The sequence below is a fragment of the Pavona decussata genome, unplaced genomic scaffold (genome assembly GCF_977016875.1).
Source record: "Pavona decussata unplaced genomic scaffold, jaPavDecu1.1 SCAFFOLD_549, whole genome shotgun sequence".
NCBI lineage: Eukaryota > Metazoa > Cnidaria > Anthozoa > Scleractinia > Agariciidae > Pavona > Pavona decussata.
This window is the reverse complement of record NW_028145839.1, coordinates 68,100-92,500: the sequence shown is the minus strand read 5'-3', so window position 1 is coordinate 92,500 and position 24,401 is coordinate 68,100. Positions and strand designations below refer to the sequence as shown.

Here is a 24,401-nt window from a genome sequence, read left to right as displayed (position 1 = left end):
AACTGAAAAATATGAAAGGCGAAAAGTTTTAGCCCATCTCATTTAAGAGTATTTAAGGTTTTCTTTCAGTCTGGCGAAATGAGAAAGCCATCAACAAGCTATTAAACGAGTTTAACTCATAAGCTCGAAGCTCGCTCACACGACAGCAAATATTACAGTTGTAATTCAATGAGAGCAATTCGTGCTGGCTTGGATATAAGGAATTTGAATAACGAAAACATAAATTTCAGTACCATTACTGACAGAGTTCAAGCCGGTAAATGATGCTATCAATGCTCACCTGGTCGAGATCGCTCGCGAACATGAAATCTCGTCCACGAAACAAAAACCAGCCATGATACCCCGAGATGTCGAAATTCTTTACGAAGAGAAGCAGCTTGTTCTTCTCTCGAGCAACAAGTTTAATCCTCAGTGATTGTGAACGACTTCGTTGCTGGCTCCATTCAATGTAAAGTTAGCAAAGAAAGTGCTTTGATGGAATCCAGCAAAAACAACCGGTGGCGTCGTATTCGACTGCACGTTCAGCTTCGATTTCTTCACAGGTCGTTTTCGGCTAGCAAATTCCGCAATTGTATTTTTGATATAAAGTGCTGCTCCAATTGAACACGAGATAAAGGAAGAGAACGGTAAAGCTCCGGCTGTTTCGTTGACGGCAGTTTACACTTTTTACGGAATGCGATAGTTTACAGTTTTTCGCTTTCAGTGATCTTGAGCTTGTTCTCGAGAGGTAGTTAGATTCCTTGTAACCTTATCCGCCACTTGTATCTTGCTTTTGTCTTTCACGGAATTAAACAAGTTTACTTTCCTTTCAAATGTTTTACCTTTTCCCCAAACAAACGCTTTCGACCTGAAGCGAAATCTGAGTGGAGATTTTGGAAGCCAACTGACAAACTTTGACGTGATTGACATATGACAGAATGGCAGATCCTACCGATTCCCGCGAGATTCCCGCATGTTGCGAAAAATATTTGAAGGATAATAAACATAATAGCCGCCATTTGACTAAAATATGCTCAGATATTTGTCCTTGGACATTATCTGCTCCTCGAAGCTCACAGTTTTCCTCGAGCTTCGCTCTCGGAAAACTGTTCGCTTCTCGGAACAGATAATGTCCGCGGACCAATATCTGAGCATATTTTCGCGCCAAATGGAGGCTATTGTTTATTTATAATGCACGCACCATACGTATGCTTCATGCATTGTGGAGTTATACAGAACTCAGTTTGACCAATCACAGCGCTTGCTTGACCCTGGCTATTTTATAATTAATAATATAATATGGTTGAGTAACGGCATATCTTTTCTAAAGAATCCAAACATTATATTAGTGCTTGTTAAAACATAAATTGTAGTAAAGAAACTCTTCAACCATTTAGCTACAGAAAGCCAAAAAACCCTTGATGTTGGGCAGTGTAAGAATAGATGCTCCAGGGATTCGTCTAATACTTGAAAAAATGAATTTACAATGCCCATTCTGTGGAGGGCTTTGTTTGCATAAAGAATTCTGCTTAAGACTTTATACTGAAATTCTCTCAATTTAGAGACTAGCGTAGCACTTCTAAGGAGAAGATAAATATCCTTCCACCGTAGATCGTGTGTCGGAAATAATTGTTCATATTTAGATTTTAAATCCGGGGGTTTCTCAATTTTCCTAATGAGATCCCAATATACTGTACCTCTTTAGAGGAGACGGCAAAAGTATTATCGTGGCATTCATTATTTCTTGGCAGGTTATTTGGCATGTCCTTTAAAAGGGTCTTCCACTCTAATGGGATAACGTCAAAGACACTCATAAGGACAAAGTACTCCGCACCTGTTAAGTCTTTGTTTTGTAATGTGCTCCATGATTTCAGCTTACCTTCATCAGACAATATGTCACGCGCAGTGAGGAAACCTTTCTTGAGAACCTTGTTCGTGAACAAAGGTTTTCCATTTATACACATAAACTTATTGTTCCAAATAATTTCTTTTAGCACGTCAGGTAAAGTGACAACTGGTGATTTTTTGTAATCTGCCCACTCGCTTAAGCATTCCTTATAAAATTTAGGAAGTGTCTTTGGCAGGAAACGTACATCCTAGTTGCATTTAATTAGAAAGGAGCCACCGAAATCAGCAAGATAGCTATCAAGAATTATTAAATTGTCAGCCTCAGATATTGCATTTCTAGCGTTCTGATTGGTTCACTAAATCTCGGTTATCAGCTCATATACCGTAGTTTGACCTTATATGGAAAACGAAAGCCCCAGGTGTCGCTTAGCTAAATTTTTTTTCGGCGGGAAGCAAAAGTTTCTTCGGAAAAATGTAGAAAAAAAAAAAAGGAAAAGAAAGAAATACCAAACAATGCCATCTCAATATAACAACAATAAAGGCCACAAAGTTCGGTTTGACACTATTTATTGGTACGTATCTCTGAAGTTTCCTTTAAAATCTTCAAAATTGCAAGATTTTACGATTTTTTAGATCACATAACAACAACAATAACAACCGGTTACCTTCAAAAATTTCAGGATGGCTTGCAAATCCTGGCGGTAAGAGGTTAAAGCCAATCGAAGAAATTTCTCAGGAAGAGTTCATGTCTGCCTTTATGTTTTTACGAATTTACGAGGACTTCAGATGGTTCATCTATGAAATCCGTACGAGCGGTGGCCATAATGTTCGTTTCCGTCGCTCGGCACCACTCAGCAAAACATTTGCACTAATGTGCACAGCTCTTACGCTTCTCAAATAAGCTTGAAGTTTAAAAACTTACATTGAATGCTTGTCTCAGTGAGGTTGTACCTCGTACACTTGGACTTGCCTGAAGTGTTTTAAATCGTCCGCAAGGAATTCAGTTCAGCATGAAAAAAGCTGTCCTTGCCCTGATCTCTTCCTTCGCTCGGCACCACGCAGCAGAACATTTGCTCAAATGTGCACAACTATTGTGATGAGCTGGAACTTCAAAAGCACTTGAATGCTAGTCTCAGAAAGGTTATAATTCGTACATTTAAACGTTTCTTGAATTTAGATGTCCGACTGTGTCTGATTTTCTCCGCTTTCGATTTTTCATTCAACTCCGTTTGCAAAGCGCTGCGCGTGTCATGTGATCATTAGGTTTCGCGCGCTTTGGTCGGAGGTTGCCTCAACATCCGGTCGTTTAAATTTTTAAAATATAAAAATTCAGTAAACTTCAACAGCAATGTCCAAACGCGGAGAATTTAATAAAACAATTATTCCATTCGCGCTTGTTGGATATGAGATTAGTTATAGCCAACTCGGCGCTTCGCGCCTCGTCGGCTATTTACCATCTCATATCCAACGCGCGCTCATGGAATAATTGTTAAATATTTTCCATGTGCTATTCTGGCTGTCCAGGTATTTCTTCACGCACACAATTCTTTGAGTCTTAATGAGAGTTTCTATACAGCTATTTCAATTAATGTTGTTGGATTAAAATCAAGCTAAAAGACAAGACCGCAATGTTTTGTGGGATTATTTTTTATGAATAATTTGATCAAAATCATCCCTGCACGTGCAGGTCATTGTACTGCTAATTACAACCTATTGTTGTCGCCAGGCATGACTGATCGTGATGAATTTATTCATAAAAATCCCACGTAAACTTTCGGTCTTGTCTTTTAGCTTCATCCTTTGAACCGACAACGTTAGTTGAAATGACTGTATGTGGCATTCGCAATCCACCATTCTTATAGTTGCGTATGAGGGTTAATCGCTTTATTTTATCTTTACCGGAATTCCAAATGAAGTTATAAACAACCGAGTTTACCTGCTTGACAATATCTTTAGTTAGTGATATTAGTGAGGCGCGGAACATAAATTTAGGGATTGGAAAGCGCTCCCTTGGTATTTGGGCTGAAGGTGTCAGCCCTTGAAAGGATATGTTAATAAGGCATCTAGACGAAACAAAAACAAAAACAAAAAGGAAACTATTGGCTAAACGTAAAGACTTAGTTATACGAAAACAACTTACGACAAATACTAACAAAAAACAAACTAAGAGAAGTTGCTCCAGCACAAAACCAGCCCAAGAATCTAACTTTAACGGCATGGTAAACGGCTTGAAAAGGTCACCGGTCTCAAGAGAGCTTCCAACTCATGTACGATTATTTTTCTTTTGAATCAAAACAGACAAAAGCCTGACAGGTGAGAAGTTTACGAGCACAAAACAAAGAAAAAAGACCGAAAAAGTAGATAATAAACAAAAGTAAGCATCAATCAACATCAACAAACGTCCCAATTTACATTGGGACGAATTTACCGTTTATGTACAACTTATCCGGCTCCGTTTTGCTGAAAGTAACCTTCAGTCCATTTTTCTTTGCTTCCTTCAGTTTAGGCATTTGTTTACTTCTTCGTTTAATAATCACCTTCGCGTAGTCCTCCAAAACTTTTATTTCGGACTCGCGACTGAAGCCGAAAGACGCTTTCAAGACTTTTTTCCTATCCGGATATCGTAGAAATTGCGCGATTATAGGTCTTGTCTTTCCTGCCACGGGTTTGCCAAGGCGATGAACTCTTTGCAGATCTATTTCTTCAGCGGGGTTGTCCAGACCTAGGGCGTTTTCCAAAAAATCGATAAGAATGTCACGCGTGTCCTCTTCCTCGCTGTCTTTTGAATTAGTTCCCGTTTCTCTCTCCTCAATTCCAATTTAGTCTTCACATCCAAAGCCATATCTAACGCAACGGAACCTTCGTTCGCTCCTCGTGGTGCTTCCACAAAGACTTCTATGGTCGCAGTGTCAACTGTTTCCCGGGAACGTTTATCTAAAGCAAGAGTCTCTTGTCTAAAGGTGACTTGGACTCTGACGAGCTTAAAGCGCTTCTTGGGTTTGATTTTCGCTCTCCGGACGAATAAAAGTCACCCATAGGCAAGGTATATTTCAGTTTGTCGAGTAAAGCGAGCGGAGCTCTCGCAGACACGTCTAAGCTTCACTCGTGCTAGCCCCAGTCCCCAATTACAGATCAATGCTAACCCCTTCAGATATCAAAGGCTTGTCTTTGTATTAAATTGTATTATAATGTGGCCTGATTCGTCTGGGCATGATAATTTATGTTTCTAACTAACTTGAAATCTATTAGAAAACAGGGACGTTGAGAAACGCGTTTCGGCTTGAAATCAAATTTTGAGCTTGTCGATGTCTCTATACAGACCCTTTTGAACGATTTAGGGAGAGTTCTAAAAGCACTTCATGCACGTTGGTTGCAAGTCTCTTGCTCATGCACTTTACCATTCCCAGATTATTTCTTGATTTTTTTCCGCCTGTTTATTAGAATTCCACCAATGTTACTCTTATTTTTGGTTTTACTTAACGCAGTTTTTCTAGGTAAAGGTTTGACCCATTGTGTTGAGTTACCCAATGGGATTCTAAATTACGATTTCCATTATTTATTTTAATGCCTGAGATACACAAAAAGAAAACCAATAAAAAAATGACATTTGGTCTATAAATATCCTGGCTCAGTCGCTAAAGCATTATTCGTTGAATCTTACTTTATTCACATTATTTAAAGGGAGTTAAGAAAAAGAAAACAAAGTCACTTAAAGTTATTAATCAAACAACCAGTGTGTTATAAAACTGGCCCTAAGTTGCAACAATAGGCTAATTTATCGCTTGCATTGTAAGCAATGACATTGAACGCCTTGTTGCAAGTTAAATGTCCGAGATTCTGATGTCCAACAGTTAATATTAATTGATCTGTTTATGTTTCTGTTGAAGATACGACTAGTTCTGCTCTACTCTTTTATTGGGAGATTTTGTTTGATTCTGACACTGAGAACGGGATTTAGTGTAAACTTTGCGTAAGAGCTAGGATTTCGAAAAAAAAAATATGACAACACTTTCCCTATTAAGATGGCTCGATATTTGCCTCGGCCAAAATCAAGACATCTTAACCTCGTGGTTAACCAATAATCCGTATATATTTTTACTAAAGATTAGATTATATTATACAATTGGATTTTAGATTAATAGTTAGATATTACATCTGAATATACTATCCTTAAGTATGCACAAGTCTGTTTATCTTATTTCATGTTAGGCATTAGTTGTTATAATATATACTAATCAGTGTAGTTTTGAATCAGTATTTAAGAATAAAAATCAGAGAAATTATTCTACGTTCGATATCATCATGATGTCATTTTCAAGTGAATCAATTAAGTATTGTTTGGTATATAATAACGCAACGCTTTATCTCTTCACTTGAAAATGATATCATGATGATATCGAAACATAGTATAATTTCCTTGATTTTTATTCTAAAATAATTATACTGCGTAAAATTTATTATTCCCTGACTGCAAAGTTATTAAATTTTATCGATTAATGATTTGATGAACTCTTGTTGTACTAACATTTTTAAACAATGGCCAGTACAATCTTTTCTTTTAATATTTAATATAAGTTAACTGTTTTCTCTCCTTTGATGAAATAGGTTTTTTTGCCAAATACTGTTTTGGTAAGTATTTACACATTCTTAGACCACTCCTTGTTTATAATTGCATGTAAACATAGATTTAACCGTGGTGAAGGTGCTAGGCAGGTTGTACATAAGCAAGTTTCCGTGACAATAGGCCACTCCATTAAGGGATCCCATAACCTCATTTTTCTTAAAATGCTAGTTGTGATGTTTCCCATCTAAAAATAACTAGACGGTAATGTTCTCATTATAATAAGAATAATGGGATTTTCGCATTGATTTATAAATATTGCAACCTTTTTATTATCTTAAGTGACTAGAATGGATGTCTTTAAAATTGTATGATAAATTAAACATATTTTAAAATTTCACTTTTACAGACAAATTAAAAGAATGTCTAAAGAGGGTTTAGTTTTGCGCACAAAAAAAGTTAAGCATAATTGATTAACATTTAGCTGGAGTCTTGGCGGCCATGCTGGAGGGCAATTTACGTCACGCCCTTCTATTTGGCGGCCAAGCAATTATTGATGGCTTAAGGTATCACGAAGAAAAACAAGTCATAGTTTACGATTTCCTGAAAAATTCACATTTGGTTTACAAAACAATGATCTATCAAATTTTGAAAATTTTGTTTTGATACCTTTTTTACTTCAGTAAATATAAGTAGCCGAGTGTATCTGCGGACTACTTTCTTGACAATTTTATGACGACATTCATGTCAATTTATTGATAATGGAAATTAGCCAATGGGCACGCGAGAATTTCTGCAGTTATTGTAAAAATTAGAGCATCAGCCCCGCTCTTTCCGATGACAATCAAAGCCGTCACCAACTTGTCAGACAGTTGCTAATTAGCGGGGTTTTTGCAATATCCAGGCAACTCCCTTTTTTACGGACACCCTCGGGACCGCGAGTGAGTGTCCGTAATAGCAAGAACTTCAGTATTTCAGTCAAACACCTGTAATTAATTTTTGTCGGGGATTTAGCTGCTCTCCGTACTATCGGGGTTTGCGTAATAGTGAGGTGTCTGCAAGGCGAGATTTGACTGTAATCAGCCTGGAAGAACAAAGGAAAATGACCCATGTAAAAAATTAGAGATGATAGATAGCCTATGAAGGATGCAGTGCCGATTTGGCTTTTTAACGTCCATTATCCCACAAGCGCGAATGTAATGCGACTGTTTTATTAAAAACAACCAAGACATATTGTTAGATCTTGCTGATATCGTTTAGCCAGAAAGACCAGAAGGTGATTTAATGGCTGCCGTTTCTCAGTCATGGCATAATGGCTGATATCTCATGGCCGTTGAGCCAAAAACCTGGCATTGCATTTTCAAATGATTCAGTTTCCTCCACAGACTTTTACCCGCACTATTTCATGACTCCTTACTTCATCTTTGTTCGGGATATGCTGAGCTACCTGGCCCTCCTGGGACTGCACTTCGCAATTTGTCTTGAACCCTCCCAGCTTACATTCAGTGGTCTAGAGTGTGCCATTGTGGTTTTTTTTTTGGGACGGCTCTTCATGGAATTAAAGCAGTTTGTTGACTTGGCACGTGCCGAACGAAAAAAGGAAAATCAACGATTCCATGAGAAAAACGTTACACAAGTTCCGCTATGGAAGTATCTCAGGTACTTTTTATTATGCAGCTATCCTTTGGTTTAATTTCGCCTCGTTTTTTGCGCATTAATCAGATAAAGCTCACCAGAGTTGTGGTGGACTATCGCTCACTCACTAGGCCTCTGAATGTAACAGTCAAGTTAATACTAATAAGTCAATCATTGTTTTTGCATTAAGGTGCAACTACAGACCAGGACGTAAAGACAACAGGTCACTGGCACTAAAAGCACTCAAGAATTATTTCAAGTACGTAGCCTTGACTTGTCGTTTATGTTGAAACCTCCCTCTTCATTACATAACTCAATTTAGTTGTAGTACAACTGAATTTAAGTCTGCTTTGACCGTTAAATTGATGACCGTTTTGTACTGGATTTACATCAAAAGAGTCCTGGAGGGAGCTATAGACTACTCCGGCTGTGTAGGCGGTCTTTTTGTAATATCTGAGAGGGAATGTCAGTAAAAATCGAAGAAAATTAAAAATTAAGGCCAAAGTAAAAAAAAAAATCGATTTCCCTCATACTTTGTCAGTTGAAAGTCTAGGTAAGTAAGTAAGGGATATAAGGTAAGGGTTTATTTTAATATTCCACATAACGGCAGAAAACCACAAAAAACAGCCACCCTACCCGAAGCTCGGATTTAACCACGAGAGAACCCGAAATTTTACACTTTTCAGCTTCTTTCTAAACACACATTTACATAGCTTTAACACTTTCTTCAGTATAATTTAACACATTGATTCTTCCTCGGTCAAAACATAGCAATTATTTTTATCTCTGCTCATTTGTGAGCGAACTGAGTTCGGATGAAGTAAGCACAAGTACTTTTATCTCTCACGCAAAAGTCCAAAATAATCCGAATTCAGCGAGAAAAAAAGTTGATGGGTAGTGACTCAAATCCTATGATACTTTGGCAAAAGGCAGTTCAGCATTCATTGGGGTGCGGTTTTAAATCTTTAGGATCTAGCAGACATTTTTTCCGGACGCTGATCAAAGTTTGACATAACTAAAATTCTACAAGTACTCTACATAACAAGGCTAGTAGAATAAATTAACTCATCGGCCAATATTTGATATTTGCTTTTCGTGGGAACAGTTACTTCCAGTTGGCTATCGCAGGATGATAAAGCTTCTCTTCCTTATTAGAATTAACTTCAATTGTTACAGGTTATATTGCTATCAAGTTATTTTCTATTTCTTCAGTAAGTTAACCGGGAAATCTGGCACATCGTTAAGTAAGAGATTTTAAAGTATGACTTGTTTTAAATCAAGGGATGTAAATATCTGTTTGTTATTGTGACCAAGTCGCTCGCGCGTGACACCGCAGATTAGGGAATTGATACATAGCAAGTAAATGAGCCTGATAAAGGCAAAAAAGATAAATTCGACTTTTTCATTTGATATGATTGAGACATTTTATATTTCGTCGTAAATACAATGTTAAATTGTACAATGATCAAGCATTTCAACAATACATAGTTTCGGGGGTGTCTATCAACACGTTAGTGTAAAACGAAATACATGAAGACCGTCATTTTCCTATAGAAGTCTTTCAGATTAGGGTTCATTCGTCATTGACCCTATTCCGGAATGAGAATACATACAATGAAAAGAAATCCCTCATAACAGGTCTTTGGAGTTAATGGAGTACAATATGGCTCTTGAATATCTTGTATCAGCAAACGTTTGCGGAAATGTCTTCCCAAATTTACTTAAAAATAGACTGAGTGAAATCTAGCAGGTATGCTGCTCTTTCTTATTCCTGAATACGGTCAATCGAACGCAGCCATAATAACATTGCTATCGACCAAATGAACAATAGAGAACAATGTTGACTTCGTGTTATTATGTTTTCCCCAACAGTGATCGCTGGAACCATTTTGACGTCCTTATTCTTTTCATTTATTTCTGTGTGATATTGCCACTGAGAATACTTACTTGTGTGGCGTCTGAATCAGTAACGAACAACCGTGTCCTAGTGGTAGCTGGCTATTTATACGGCTTCAACACGATGTTCCTTACGGTCAGAAGTTTTGGTCAAATCTTGGAGACATTTAAAGGGATTGGCGCTATTCAGATTGCCTTGTTCCACATCATCAAAGATGTAATTGTAGTGGTAGTGCATTTTTTTGCAATTACGTTGGCTTTTTCAAGCACGCTGACTAAAGTATATGTGGCCGAGTCTTCTATGGAAGGGGAAGATAGCCCTGGAAACACAACGTAGGTTGGAAAAATTTGTTGTGTTAAATTAATCCGTCAAGTATTTTCTCTAATATAGTAATTTTCCCCAAACTTTGAGTTGCTTGATTTTACTGGTCAACTGTATGTTGCCCCCCCCCCCCACCCCCCCCCGCTCTTCCCCTTATCAGTTGCGAATCAGATGAGATACAAAGGTCGAGCTCTCGTTAACCACCTTCAACGTCAAAGAGAAAGACATTCTTATTTTGTTCTTTTCGTGACATCAATTTAAGATCTTGATTTGTCGAAATGTTTCTTTGCCAATGAATAGTTCCGAGCCACGTTTTCTGGCTGGTTAATCCCAGTTGCAGTATCAACCTTAATGTGAGACTTGATAAATAAATTATGGCTGCACCTTTTCTCTTCTCTTTCAGTTTTTGCCACGAAACGGGAATAAAATGGTGAGCTTCGTAACTGTCAATTTAGCTTATTGTACTATTTATAATCATCAAAAGCTATATTTATTATGTTGTGATGATGAGGCAAGAAAGGTCTTAACTGGATGAAATGCTGGACTCATCATTGATATTGAACACAATATATATATTTTTTTTCAATACGAAATTATGATAGAAGGTGTTTTAGTGTACTGACGATCGAACCGTAGTACCTGGAACCCCAAATGCATAAAAAGCCAAATTGTTATTGGATTGATCGGTTGTAAAGTTGGCTAGATTAAGAGTTTTCTTGAATTAAATCTGTTTCTGGCGGACCTAACGGGTAGAAACACACACTCTGTGGTAACAGAAAAAAATACTGATTGCTTTAACCAACAACTGCGAGTCAAAGTGACAAATAAAGGTAAATAACATATAGGTTGTGAGCGGCACAATTTAATCTTGTAATTATAAGATTACGCTAACACAATATGACCAGTTCTCAGTTGACGTGATAGGGATAGCTCAGTTGATAGAGCAGTGTAAATGTATAACAGAGGTCGTGGTTCAAAACCATCAAAAAACGGTTCGCTTGAAAGAATTTAAATTTTGTTTATTTCGACTGATATTGAATTTTGTTCTACCTGAGAAAATTCCAGTACTCAACTAAATATTTCCAGTCAAAACTATGAACGACTGCAGCAGAGATTTTAGAGAACTTCCATTCTCTGTTGCTGAAACACTCCCACTTCATGAAATCTCGTGAGACAAACGATTCATGATTCTTCTTCATGACACAATTCTTCATTAAGGTCGTCATACAACGCATTGTTTGAAACATAGATCAAGACCTCTGCCATTAAAATGTTGCGTCAAAATATTTCTTATAGTAAAAACTAGAAGCAGTTTTGCAAAAACGTAAGATATAAATAATTAAATGTGGTAGTCTAAACGTTACTGAATTTAGTCCAGTCTGCCTTTGCCTCCCCTAGTAATTAATTATTATACTGTTTTCGATTCTCTTTTTAAATATGCGAGGACCAACTTTAAGGGGTGGAGGTGCCTCCCCTAGTAATTAATTATTATACTGTTTTCGATTCTCTTTTTAAATATGCGAGGACCAACTTTAAGGGGTGGAGGAAGGGTTAGAAGAGAAGTTTTGCATTTTCAAAAGAATGTGACTTTATTTTTTTAGTTGGTGGAAGATAACTATTCATCTTGGCTGGTCTTTGCTAGAGTTATCAGAGGGGTTGGATCTCTTCAAATCAGCTGATGATACTTCAGACACTCTAGCACGTCTTTTATTTGCTGCGTACCTCATCATGACACTCATCCTTCTTATCAATATGCTGATTGCTTTGCTATCCAACACCTACCAGCAAGTGCAAGTACGTATTTATTTAGCGGCTTGATAACTTTCCCATGTGGTTTGATACATGTATCACTGTTCTTACAACAAATTTTAGTTTATAAACTTAATAACATTGTCCAATCCGTTTAAAGGACTGCACGTTTTGTGATTCAACTTCACGGGGGGGGGGGGGGGGGGGCGGAGACGGTGGCAGTGAGGCCTGGATCCGAGTTTACATGATCGCCCCAGTAAAGAAATTTAACCGAGCGAGACTAGGTACTGATTTTCAAACATTGCGGCGATTTTATGTGAAAGCACGTCTGTATTCGCCATCAATTTGGCTTGTCGACGTCCATCAGTCGCAGCTACGTTTCAGTCTCTTTTTTTTTACCTGAAGTTTGGTCATTAAGAGGGATCACGGATGCAAATATTTCTACAGCGAAAAACGAAAATACTGCAACCAACAACCAGCTGACTTCGGAGAGGATCAGTATCTAGATCTGACACATAGTTCACAGACCTGCTCCTGTAGAAATTGACACTTGCGACAGGGAGTAAGACTTCCTCCATTCCTTTTCATTGTTGCCTTCCCTTTTTTTTCATTCATGTACACTGTGGAATTTCTCTCCTTTACAGCAACTATCAACTGGGGGTCAACCAACTGTGGAGAATCTGGTGATTTAATTTTCTAATTTTAATTTTTCAATTCTCTTCTAAATGGCGAAAAGTTGAGAGGTGATGTTAGCAACACTTTGCTCTTCACCTTTGCCAAGTGAACGACCAATATTGTCCTTTAAGGTATTCCTGGAGGCTAAATCGAATCTTTCGGATCATGACCTTTTTTTAACATATGCGAGATTACTTAAAATGAGACCTATCCACCAAATTTCAGAGATTAGGACTGAAGCGTTCGCGAGTAATAAGCAAGAGAAGTTTGGTTTCTACGTGGTCTTTCGCGGGGAAAACACGGACTGCCTACTGCGAAAATCCTTGCGTCTTCTTCGTGTACAATTCCCCAAAGAGCATGATATTGACAGATCTGTCAATAGTGCTCTCTTTTACGTGAAAGATGAGACTGTTCTGGAGTTCTGTCAGTTCTATATGGATGAAATAAAGTTATTGTCTTCACTAAAGACATCATCTTTTGCGATCAACTCGGATGCTCTTGACGCGAAATTTCCGCAAAACCTGTAATTTGAACTTCTCAGCATTACTTTTTTTGGTCTGTTGCATCATTAATATTGTTTGAAGTAATACCGCAATTCACGTCTTAGCGCGATTATTTTACGAATAAACGCTATTTCTTCTTTTCACCTCTTATAGTCAACTACCTAACAGCACACGCTATTCCAATATTTCCCCTTCAGGTTTGCTGGAGCCCCGAACAGATAAGGGTCGCGCGAAATCCAACGAACGATTATCTGGACTGCGGGCTGTCGTACTTCTTCCCCTCATGTCATGCACGGAAAGCGACGCTAAATTATGCGGTTTCGCCGATCGCTAGATCTATCGCGCGCTAGATTCGTTCTACAAACATAAGGAGAAGACAGTCTCTTGAATCTTGAAGCCAGGAGAGAACAGGAGAGAAATGCCGACGACGAAGTAATGATTCAAATTGTTCTAAACGCGTTCTCGAACCACTTCCAGAGCTTTGGGCATGGTGAAGGCTTTTCGACCAGCCTTTCGGATTGCTCACTGCCATAAATAAATCTCTTTTTGCGATAAATAAACCTCTCTTTACAATAAAAAAATCTGTAATGTATTTCTCTATGAACCGTGAATTTGATTGTTTTCCAAGCATCGCATTAAAAGTCGAACGTGTCAACACACGCTGAGAGGAGACGACCGAGGTGTCGTTGCTAGGTGAAGGTGATAAGCTAAACGCTGATTGGTTTCGCGGGAAAAATAGATGCTATGTATGGGCCTTTCAGCCATATTTGGGGGCCTTATTTTGCGTTTTACCGCTGGAAATAATAATTGTGGATACTGAAATCATGGCCGCCATTGAATTAAACCGAAATCCATCGAACGTAAGCAATTTTGGGCAATTTATGGCCGATTTACGCACAGAAAAGGCTTACGATGTGTGAGATTAGGGAATATTTATTATGTTTTCTTTAAGACGATATGGCGTAGATGTTTGAAACTTGGCAGTTTTAAACTGCATGAGAAAAGGAAACTTTACACCGCAGTGCGCAACAGAGAGTGCCTTAGAACGCGAGTGAGTGGACCTTACTTTCCATGAAGGTGAACTTTGTGAAATTTCGCTCTTAAAACAGTTCAAAACAAAACTACAATGCGCACTGCGGTGACAAGATGTGTTTTTGTGCATTTCAATCGTGTCCCAAATTTTAAATGAAAATAACAAATTCCCGTTTGCATTTGATTGATTTCAGAAAATTTCTTGTGAATGACAGCACCCTTAGATTCTTAAAATTCCAGACATTCCATTAAATATTTCTTTTTAAAAAATATTTTTTTGGAATCTATATGAATTGATTAATTAGTGGTATTAAAATGATGTCTGTATCTTAAATACTGGCTCAGAAACAATGCTTTTAATTAGTGTCAAAATTGAGCAAATTAGCCTCCAGGAATACCTTAAATTCGTTCTGTATGCTTGGTAATAAATCTCATCATTTTAAAGAAATCTTTGGGGTGAGAACCGAAAAATAAAAGAGGCAGGGTGCTAAACAGCAAGTGTGTGCAAGTGCTTGCATAATTTACAATATGCTAATTACGCTTGACTATGTTACACAATATGTACTAATTAAACAATATTGCGATATGTTACATTTTTGATGTACATTGTCATGTACTGATGACATAATTATACTGCAGGGTAATGTAGTCAGCTGGGTTAATCCTTGAGTTGCTGGAAACACTACGGCAATGGAGGGGTGATGATTTAGATTGCCTTCTTCGAAATGGCTGTTGCATATATAGAGAAACCATGGTTTATTTGCCATCCCTGGATCTATTTCGTACTGTATCTCCCTTGCAATTGGGTTATTGGGTGCATTCCCGGTAGCCCCATTTTGACATCCACCAATGGAGGAAAACCACCATACTTATACAGATGGTCATGGACATCTGTAAGGGGGACAGGAAGACAATTATATTTTCACATACCTTCTAAGGTTTCTGCACGTGCACATGGTTTCTGCACGATCTTAGTGTATCATGACATCGTTCACCCGGTGCTACTGAACTCAACTTCCCATTTTTTGTACATGAAAATAAGGACCTGAATGTCTTTTCACGTAGCAGAAACCTGATAGCTCTATTTACAATAATGTTAAGCAATCTTTTTCTTTTGTTAGATCTTATAAGCTATCCGTTCCAGTTGCAAAATTTTCTCATCTAAAAATTTCTGAAGGCTGAAGCTGTTTTCCTTGTGTATGCATTTAAACAATTTGTACATTAAAATTAAACTGACCAAGATTACAGGAATAATTGTCGCCGCGCAACATTTAAACAGAGGAAGAATTTCAATAAAATTAACTTGCTTTTTCATTCATAACTACGATTTCAACAGTTAATACGCATAAAATGTGGACCAAATACTTTTAATAAGCTAAAAAGTTCAAGTCAATCTTGAGAAATAAGCTCACATTCTGTACTTTCGCGATGGCAGCCGAGAAACACCGCGTGGCTTCTAGTTTCTTCAGAACTGAAGAAGAATCGAAATTGAAATCTCCCCTTTTGTCGGCGTGCAATATCTTCCTGAGACGACGAAAACGAAAATCGTTCGCTACATTACAAATCAAATTCTTCACAACATACACTCGCTGAAAAAATCTCAGCTCAGCTGAAAACATGTCGCTCGCAATTTCAATGCTGACAGCCCTTCTAACCTAAAACAAAGTTGACAGCTCATTCCAGCGGTCTTGATTAATCGTAGTGTTCAAACTTTTTAGTACCGCAAAAAATCCTAGCGGTAAATAAACAATAACTAATGACTACTGTTGATTTTAAAAATATCAGAGAACGACAATCGCAAAACGGATAAATCTCCATCGTAATAAGGTGTCATAAGGTGTCACATTAGTTACACACGATAATTTTTATCATCCTCTTCCATCAGCCACTGCGTTGCGTAGGACCGGGGGTGGTGGGTACCCCTCTGAATTTTTGGCTGCGAGGGTGTGCGGTTCCCCAAAGCCGGGCCCACAAGCCTTCCGTTTTCATATACATCGTGTATAAATAAAGGCAACCTACCCTACCCTACCCTACCTACCTACCCTATTAAAATATGTAATTTTTCGGTACCCTTTTTAGATCTGGCCTCTAAAATCCATACCCATCTTCAAACGTCGTTTCTAAAATCCATGCCCGTGCATACTTTTAGATCAAAATGGTCAAAATCTATACCCTTTAGTGCCGCACATACCTATATAGCTTATACAGGGGAGAACTTCCAAAGCCGCCGCCCCCCACCCCGTGACATAACCTCCCTATAGAAAGCGGAATGCGAGCCATCGTTAAAAGTAAAGTTTGTGTTGCAATGTTTTAAAGGTTATGTGGGTAGCAAGAGTATTGCAGAATCTTTGCGATTTGTGTCAGATGTGCAGTTGTTACAAGTTATTGTATCTATACTTCTCAAACTCATTAATTATTCGTGTACTGATGAACCAATCACCTCGATTAATTGGTTCAGGTGCGTGTATTTTGATACCCAATGAACATACCGATCAAGACACATTCGATTAGTTCAAAAGCTGATCAAGACACTGGTCAAGAATCTTAATCAGTCTTAAGAGCCGTTGTCACTAACTTTCGAGAATCCGGCGACAGAAGCGAAAATTCGAATTTTTTTTTATTTGCCCCAAAAGACCCTTTTGGTGAACTATTTTCAAAAATAACATTCAAAAGTTCCAGCGAATTTTTTTTTCGGCAAAAATTAGGAAAGTTCGAAATCGGCCTCAACGTGCCCGATGGCCCGATTGAAATTATGCAAATTAGTACATTTTCAAAACTCTCGTTCAAGACAAGGCAACGTTTTCTCGAGTTGACACTTTCACAATCGTTTTTACATCCCTTTTGCTTGCTTGCAAACTATATTTTATCTCCACCTGAACATTCTTTCATTTGAAGTTAGCAACGTAAAGAATACAATGTTTGCTATTTCTTAGATAGAGTGATTTTAGCCATATTTCAGATGACCATATAATCGGGGTATACGAATATACTGGTAATGAAATAACTTTTTTGAAGGGGTTATTTTTCCTATTTATCATGTTAAAATATTTAGTTTGGCCCGTGAAAAGCGAGCGCGCTAGGTCGAGATGTGTGGAATGCACTTTGACACAATTCGCCATTTCAGCACTTCATGTTCCTCCTGTAACTTTGCACGTGTCAATACAGTTCACGGAAGCTTTTAGATAAAAGCCAAGGTCTCTGGTTTCATTTCATGCTTCAATACACGTAAATAACTAGCTTTAAACTTGAGAGCTCCCCATATTAGCATTAAGTCCTCAAATAATTCGTTTCAGGTGAAATTTTCGAGTTTATATTGAGCCGTTTAAGTGAGATGAAAGAGCCGTTCCCAGGGAAACAACTTGAAATCAGTGAAATTAATACCCTGTCTCTCATATCATGCTACACTTCCAAACTACCGTTATTTTTAAGCTAGAGAGTGTAAATGCTCCCTTTTTACGTGACCTAAAACAGAATTTGCCTTAAATATTACGAATAAAGTCCACTGCAATAAAAAACTGAAAAAATCGCGCACCGACGTAATTGTAAACATCAGCCGTTTCTCAACTCGCCACATAGGTGAAACGCGTCCGTTGTTTTACCTCTGTATACATTTATGACCAGAAAGTAGAAACAAAAATTTTTCTCTATGCCCATCTGTATAAAAACACTCGCCAACCAAGCTTTTGTTTTTCTGTGTGTTTGTCGAAAATACTGAAGAATAGGGCAACATTGTTACTGACTACTTGACTCATTCAATTACAACCGGATATTAAACACGACTGAATACTAGATATAAAGAAATGCTCTTACTTCTCGTTACTCACATTATATACGGCGATGTCACATCCCCGAGGCAAGGCTGAAAGTTGTCTCAAATTCCGCATATTAGAAATTTAAAGTTTTGAACAACGCAGGAACGCGAATAACTTTCATTGCGTGACAAGTGAAATGTGATACGCAAGCGCGCGAAAAGAACAGGAATAAGCTTTGTCAATATTTGCGCTTGTCAGTGATGACAGTGCGAAAATAATTTGAAATTGCAAGATTAAATTGAGACAAGTCAAGGTTTGCAAGGTATATTTAATGGACTGAAACGATAATCATGTAGTTTTCCTCCTCCGAGATTCACTCTGTATTGTCTGTGTCGGATTCTCATCAATAACATTACAGGAAAAGTAAAACCGAAATTAATTTACAAATCAAGTCAACAAATTAAGACCTTTTGAAACCTCAATGCGGTATATCAATACTATCCTCAAACAAAAAGCTAATACACTTAGGAGAGTGAAGTTTGTCTTTCGCCATGGATCAATGCTTAAAAGTTGTGGATCAAGCTCAAAAGGTGCGCAAGATTTGCAATGTGTTATACGGTTAATCAATGCAATAAGGACGTTTACCATGAATGGAACGAAAAAAAAAAAACCAATTCTTCTCAGGTTAACTTGTTAAAATACAATAGGCCTTATCACGGTTTTCGACGCCATTTTGACGAGTAGGCAAACAGACTTGAAATAACAGTGTTTGTATGGAAATTCGATATCAAATATTTTTCATAAAACATTGCTGCTGAAAAATTCATGAATTGGAAACTTTTGGCATTAGGAAAAGGATTTTATGGAAAGTTCAAAAGTTACATCCCTCCAATTTTTTTTTCTTAAAATCCTTTTCCTAAAGCCAAAAGTTTCCAATTCATGAATTTTTCAGCAGCAATGTTTTATCATTTTATGAAAATTATTTGACATCGAATTTCCATACAAACACTGTTATTTCAAGCCTGTTTGCCTACTCTTCAAAATGGCGTCGAAAACCGTGATAAGGCCTATTTCAGTCAAATATTTAACGTAGCTTTAATGTCAGTTTGAGATGAGTCAATGATGGTGATAAAATGTTAACTGGAAATACACAACATTATTCTGCATTATTGCTGACGGTAGAGCTGATCGAATTTTAAGGTAAGAGTTTAACCTTAATTTATTTTCTAGCGCGCGCACTAGTGTCAAAGGACAAGGGGCACGACTGGTATTTCTCAGATGTTCGTGTTCGGTCTAAAAGACGGTGTTATCTCTTACGGGCCGTCACTGTTCAAGTCTGACGTTGTCTTTGTTAAATCCTCCTAGCGTGCTCCAGAGTATCCACCACACAAACAGCCTTTGAAAAGGCCAGTGAGAGTATCTTTTGAACCTGTGTACCAGAGTCTAGTGATTATTCAATTTATAGTGGTCTTTATATGGAATTGGTTGAAGATATAACTTAATTACGAGTTCCATTTGGATTAGGTTAAGCCACAGAGCATATATTGGTCATGATGAACGATTCTAAAAAAATAGGGGAAAATCAGAAAAGGAAATAAAATGTTCTTTCATGCTCTCATTTTCACTCAAATGAAAACACTTTACCTGCCCTTTCTAGCAAAAACACTATTTCGTCCTGAATTTCTTCATAGGCCGGATCTTTTGTGCCTGTATAGGTGCGAGCGAACGCCCTTTTTGCATTGATTAAGCGTAACACATTGCAAATATTGCGCATTTTCTGAGCTTGATCGATCCGTACGGAGAGGTTCCATGGCGAAAGAAAAACTTTGAGGATAGTATTGAAATACTGCATCGAGACCTCGAAAGCTCTTGATTTGTTTACTTTTCATTTTAGTTAATTTCGGCTTTATTCTAAGGAAAATAAAGGTTGTTGTTGTTGTTGTTGATGAGAATTCGGTAAAATCCCCCCCCCCCCCCCCGGGGGATCCATGATTTTCGTTTCAATCCGGCAATCAAATATGCCTTGCAGACCTTGACTTGTCTCAATTTCTTCTTGTAATTTCAAAAATTATTTTCGCACTGTCATCACAAGCGCAAATGTTGACATAGCTTATTCCTGTGCTTTTCGCGCGCTTGCGTATCACATTTCAGTTGTCACGCAATGAAAGTTGTTCGCGTTGTTCAAAACTTTAAATTTCTAATATGCGGAATTTGAGACAACTTTCAGCCTTGCCTCGGGGATGTGATATCGCCGGATATAATGTGAGTAACGATTGGAGAGAATTAAGAGCATTTTTTTATATCTAGTATTCAGTAGTGTTATCCGGTTGTGATTGAATGAGTCAAGTAGTCAGTAACAATGTTGCCCTATTCTTCAGTATTTTCGACAAACACACAGAAAAACAAAAGCTTGGTTGGCGAGTGTTTTTATACAGATGGGCATAGAGAAAAATTTTTGTTTCTACTTTCTGGTCATAAATGTATACAGAGGTAAAACAACGGACGCGTTTCACCCATGTGGTGAGTTGAGAAACGGCTGATGTTTACATTTACGTCGGTGCGCGATTTTTTCAGTTTTTTATTGCAGTGGACTTTATTCGTAATATTTAAGGCAAATTCTGTTTTAGGTCACGTAAAAAGGGAGCATTTACACTCTCTAGCTTAAAAATAACGGTAGTTTGGAAGTGTAGCATGATATGAGAGACAGGGTATTAATTTCACTGATTTCAAGTTGTTTCCCTGGGAACGGCTCTTTCATCTCACTTAAACTGCTCAATATAAACTCGAAAATTTCACCTGAAACGAATTATTTGATGACTTAATGCTAATATGGGGAGCTCTCAAGTTTAAAGCTAGTTATTTACGTGTATTGAAGCATGAAATGAAACCAGAGACCTTGGCTTTTTTCTAAAAGCTCCCGTGAACTGTATCACGTGCAAAGTAACAGGAGGGACATGAAGTGCTAAAATGGCGAATTGTGTCAAAGTGCATTCCACACATCTCGACCTAGCGCGCTCGCTTTTCACGGGCCAAACTAAATATTTTAACATGATAAATAGGAAAAATAACCCCTTCAAAAAAGTTATTTCATTACCAGTATATTCGTATACCCCCGATGATATGGTCATCTGAAATATGGCTAAAATTACTCTATCTAAGAAATAGCAAACATTGTATTCTTTACGTTGCTAACTTCAAATGAAAGAATGTTCAGGTGGAGATAAAATATAGTTTGGAAGCAAGCAAAAGGGATGTAAAAACGATTGTGAAAGTGTCAACTCGAGAAAACGTTGCCTTGTCTTGAACGAGAGTTTTGAAAATGTACTAATTTGCATAATTTCAATCGGGCCATCGGGCACGTTGAGGCCGATTTCGAACTTTCCTAATTTTTGCCGAAAAAAAAATTCGCTGGAACTTTTGAATATTATTTTTAAAAATAGTTCACCAAAAGGGTCTTTTGGGGCAAATAAAAAAAAATTCGAATTTTCGCTTCTGTCGCCGGATTCTCGAAAGTTACTGACAACGGCTCTTAATAGTCCAGGCCCCAGTTGTTCAAAGGCCGGATAACTTTATCCGGTGGATAAGGCGCTTTTCAGGGTCTAAAAAATACTTCACGTTAAATGTTGTCCAAGGTTTTCGTACACTCCCAAACTAAGCTGTGGTTAGAGTGTTCATATTCGCTTGTACAAGAGGAAATACTGAAATCTTTGCACAGATTGAAACTGTCGGATAGTGACTTATCCACTGGATAAAGTTATCCGGCGAACAACTGGGGCCAGCTGCTAACGACCAGAAATGTTGTTTTATGATAAAAGCATGAAACTTGGCAGGCTTACTAACCTCTGTGAGAGAAATATTTCCTGATATGGAGCCATCCCAAATTAACACCCAGAGTCACGTACAGCGCATGTCAAAAAATGGCATGTAAAGCTTTCACATGGAAGCGAGGCAGATGTAACATGCTGATTTCCTGGCGTTGTTTGGACAACTATGTTTAGGTTCTTGCTTTCTATTATTAGAGCACGTTATATTACACAGTGCTTTTGAATATAAAAGCAAGTCATGTGACTGATCACGTGAATGTTTTGTATGATTAATTTGTAAGATTTAAGAATCCCTCTTTCTCAACAGAAATTTCTTCGATGCCAGGTGATTTGATATAATTTTCAACCATTCTATGAATTCTGAAATAAAGTAATTAAAAATGTACACCTAGAAGCACAAAATTATGCATGCACAAAAATGGAGCGTCGGGAATTGCATGAAATCGAGACTGACACATTCCCGTTGGTTTTGTTGAGATAATCCGCTTGGATAAGGCCCTGCGCCTAAGAAACGACCGATGATTTCCGACTGAAAAAAAAAATGACTGATTTTTATCCCCTAAGTAGAGGTTACCAAATACTATTTCCAAATGAACTCCTTCCTTCCTGAACGTCAAAGCATTATACAAAAAATCTGATATCTTCTCCAGTGAGCCATCATCATCATCATCATCATCATTGTTCACCTCTCAAGGTCGGGACGTACGCAAACTTCACGATCCACCATAGCGTTCCCGAGATCTGACCTTTCTATCTCTGAGTCCCTGGCAATCATGTCGGGAAAGGTCAATCTTCTGGAGTGGATAGGGCCACTTGGCTTCCATAGTAAAAGGGACTGGGTAATCTCATCCATAGCTCTCTGGCAATGACCAGCGAATTGAAGTTGCGACTTGGCGAGTTTCTGGGAGAGTAGTAGAAGATTTCCGTAAATGCTCTTGTGGACGTGTGGCATGCTCATAAAAAGGGAATGTTTTGAGCACGTGGGAGTAGATTGGTATATGTCCCATCAAGCCATTGTTGTTGACGCGAAGTTAGTGTCCACGTCTCGGGACCGTAAAGCAGAATTGGTTCAATCAACATATTAAGCAAATAGATTTTCTCTTAATACGCAAGGTCGGAATGTTATATCTTGTTGAGCTTATTACACGCAAGCTAAGACTTTACGGGACTTCACATCCTTTTGTCGGTAGATTATGTATGGGCCGAGATATTTGAAGTCGTCGACTTGAGTGATCATTCCGCCTGCTAGTGGGCGCAGGTGACACTTTGTAGTAGTGGAAATGAACTGTTTTGCAATGTTATCTGCAAAATCAAGATCTGTTGGATACTTTGCAGGGTGCCTTTGGCTCACGCATTAAGGATAGATTTGTAGGCCCTGTTCATTGATGGTGTGTAGTGAGAGGAGGAGAACATAGTCCAGCACAGTGATGAATAGGAATGGCGCTAAAGTTAGCCGGCAATTCCTGTGAAGGCACGGCGATCAGGCTCATCTTGTATGCCTTTCTCAACGAAGAGACATCCTTTATGCCTAAGGCATACCATCGTGCAAGTTGCGAGAAGATATTCTGCAGCTTCAGAAATCCTTTGAATGAAAGATTTCCCACAAACCGCCAAAGTGATGCTATTCCATCAACTCTCAAGACCCTTGTAAACATGATTATCAAAGGCCCCACAGTCCATCCGTAGCCCGGCCTGTAGAGAGTGACTCAAATTAAGCTGGTATGACCCTCTCTCATCCTTTCATCTTTAACAGCATCTCAAGCGATCAAAATCCCTCTTCTGCAGTGTAGTTTCCGCCACGCAAGAGAAAGAAATGTCCCTTCCTCCTCCTAATCTATGCCTTAAAGATTTATGGAGCAACAATGAAGCGACTTCTTTTCAAGGCTATGTTTGGCGTGGGCTTTGAATTTCTTATGACAGACCTCTTGCTTTTCCCGATATCGCAAACAGTGTTTGTACGCAGTTTGAAAAGAATGGCGTTGCATGTCCTCCAGAACTGTTAGATGGTCTGTTTACAACTGCTGGACCTTGTTCTTGGAAAATATAGATTAAAAGCTAAGCTCCACAAGTGCACACGATTCGTTCCTTGCAAAAGCTCTCTCTCTTGTGCAGCCGGACGGGGGGGGGGGGGGGGGGGGTACTTGGGTTAAGTTTTGCTGGGTATGTGCCGCTGGCCTCTCAGAGCCCCTACCCCATTATAGTCTATTTTGTGGTCAGTTCTAGACCCCATCTTAGTCACTTTTTGGGAAAATGTTATTTTCGCGATCCCAACTAAGTCACTTTCTCTTTATGCATCTACTTTCAAGAACGGAATGTAATGCGAGGTGATTGTTACATTTAATAAAGAACAACTTTCTGAACTTTTTAACCGAGACCATTTTGAATCCCTACGTAATAGAATTTTCTCACCCCAAACATCTGAAAATGTGCGACCCCATTCTAGTAACTCTATTGAAAATGCGACCCCATTCTAGTCAACCCAGTCGTGAAAATGCGACCCCATCCAGCGGCACATCCCCATCAGCCTCTAATAAGGAAGTAACCCCCCCCCCCCCCCCCCGGGCTTATTCAGCTCCAACAAATGAGGAACCCGGGGTTGATAGTAGGATAAATACGGTACCTTTA

At 38.4% G+C, this 24,401-nt stretch overlaps 1 protein-coding gene across 5 annotated transcripts in view; it reads left to right on the top strand.

Annotated features, from left to right (window-relative positions):
* LOC146449924 (uncharacterized) overlaps positions 1 to 24,401 on the top strand; it is a 72,788-nt gene that overhangs the window by 31,285 nt on the left and 17,102 nt on the right. For all 5 annotated transcript variants that reach the window (XR_014860455.1, XM_085100976.1, XM_085100974.1 and 2 more), the window contains 6 exons: positions 6,433 to 6,456; positions 7,774 to 8,047; positions 8,214 to 8,282; positions 9,896 to 10,252; positions 10,645 to 10,671; positions 11,843 to 12,035. Coding sequence is in view for 4 of the 5 variants with exons in the window: in XM_085100976.1 (XP_084957102.1) it covers positions 6,433 to 6,456; positions 7,774 to 8,047; positions 8,214 to 8,282; positions 9,896 to 10,252; positions 10,645 to 10,671; positions 11,843 to 12,035 (944 nt within the window). In the remaining variant the exon portion in view is untranslated. The remainder of the gene's footprint in view (positions 1 to 6,432; positions 6,457 to 7,773; positions 8,048 to 8,213; positions 8,283 to 9,895; positions 10,253 to 10,644; positions 10,672 to 11,842; positions 12,036 to 24,401) is intronic.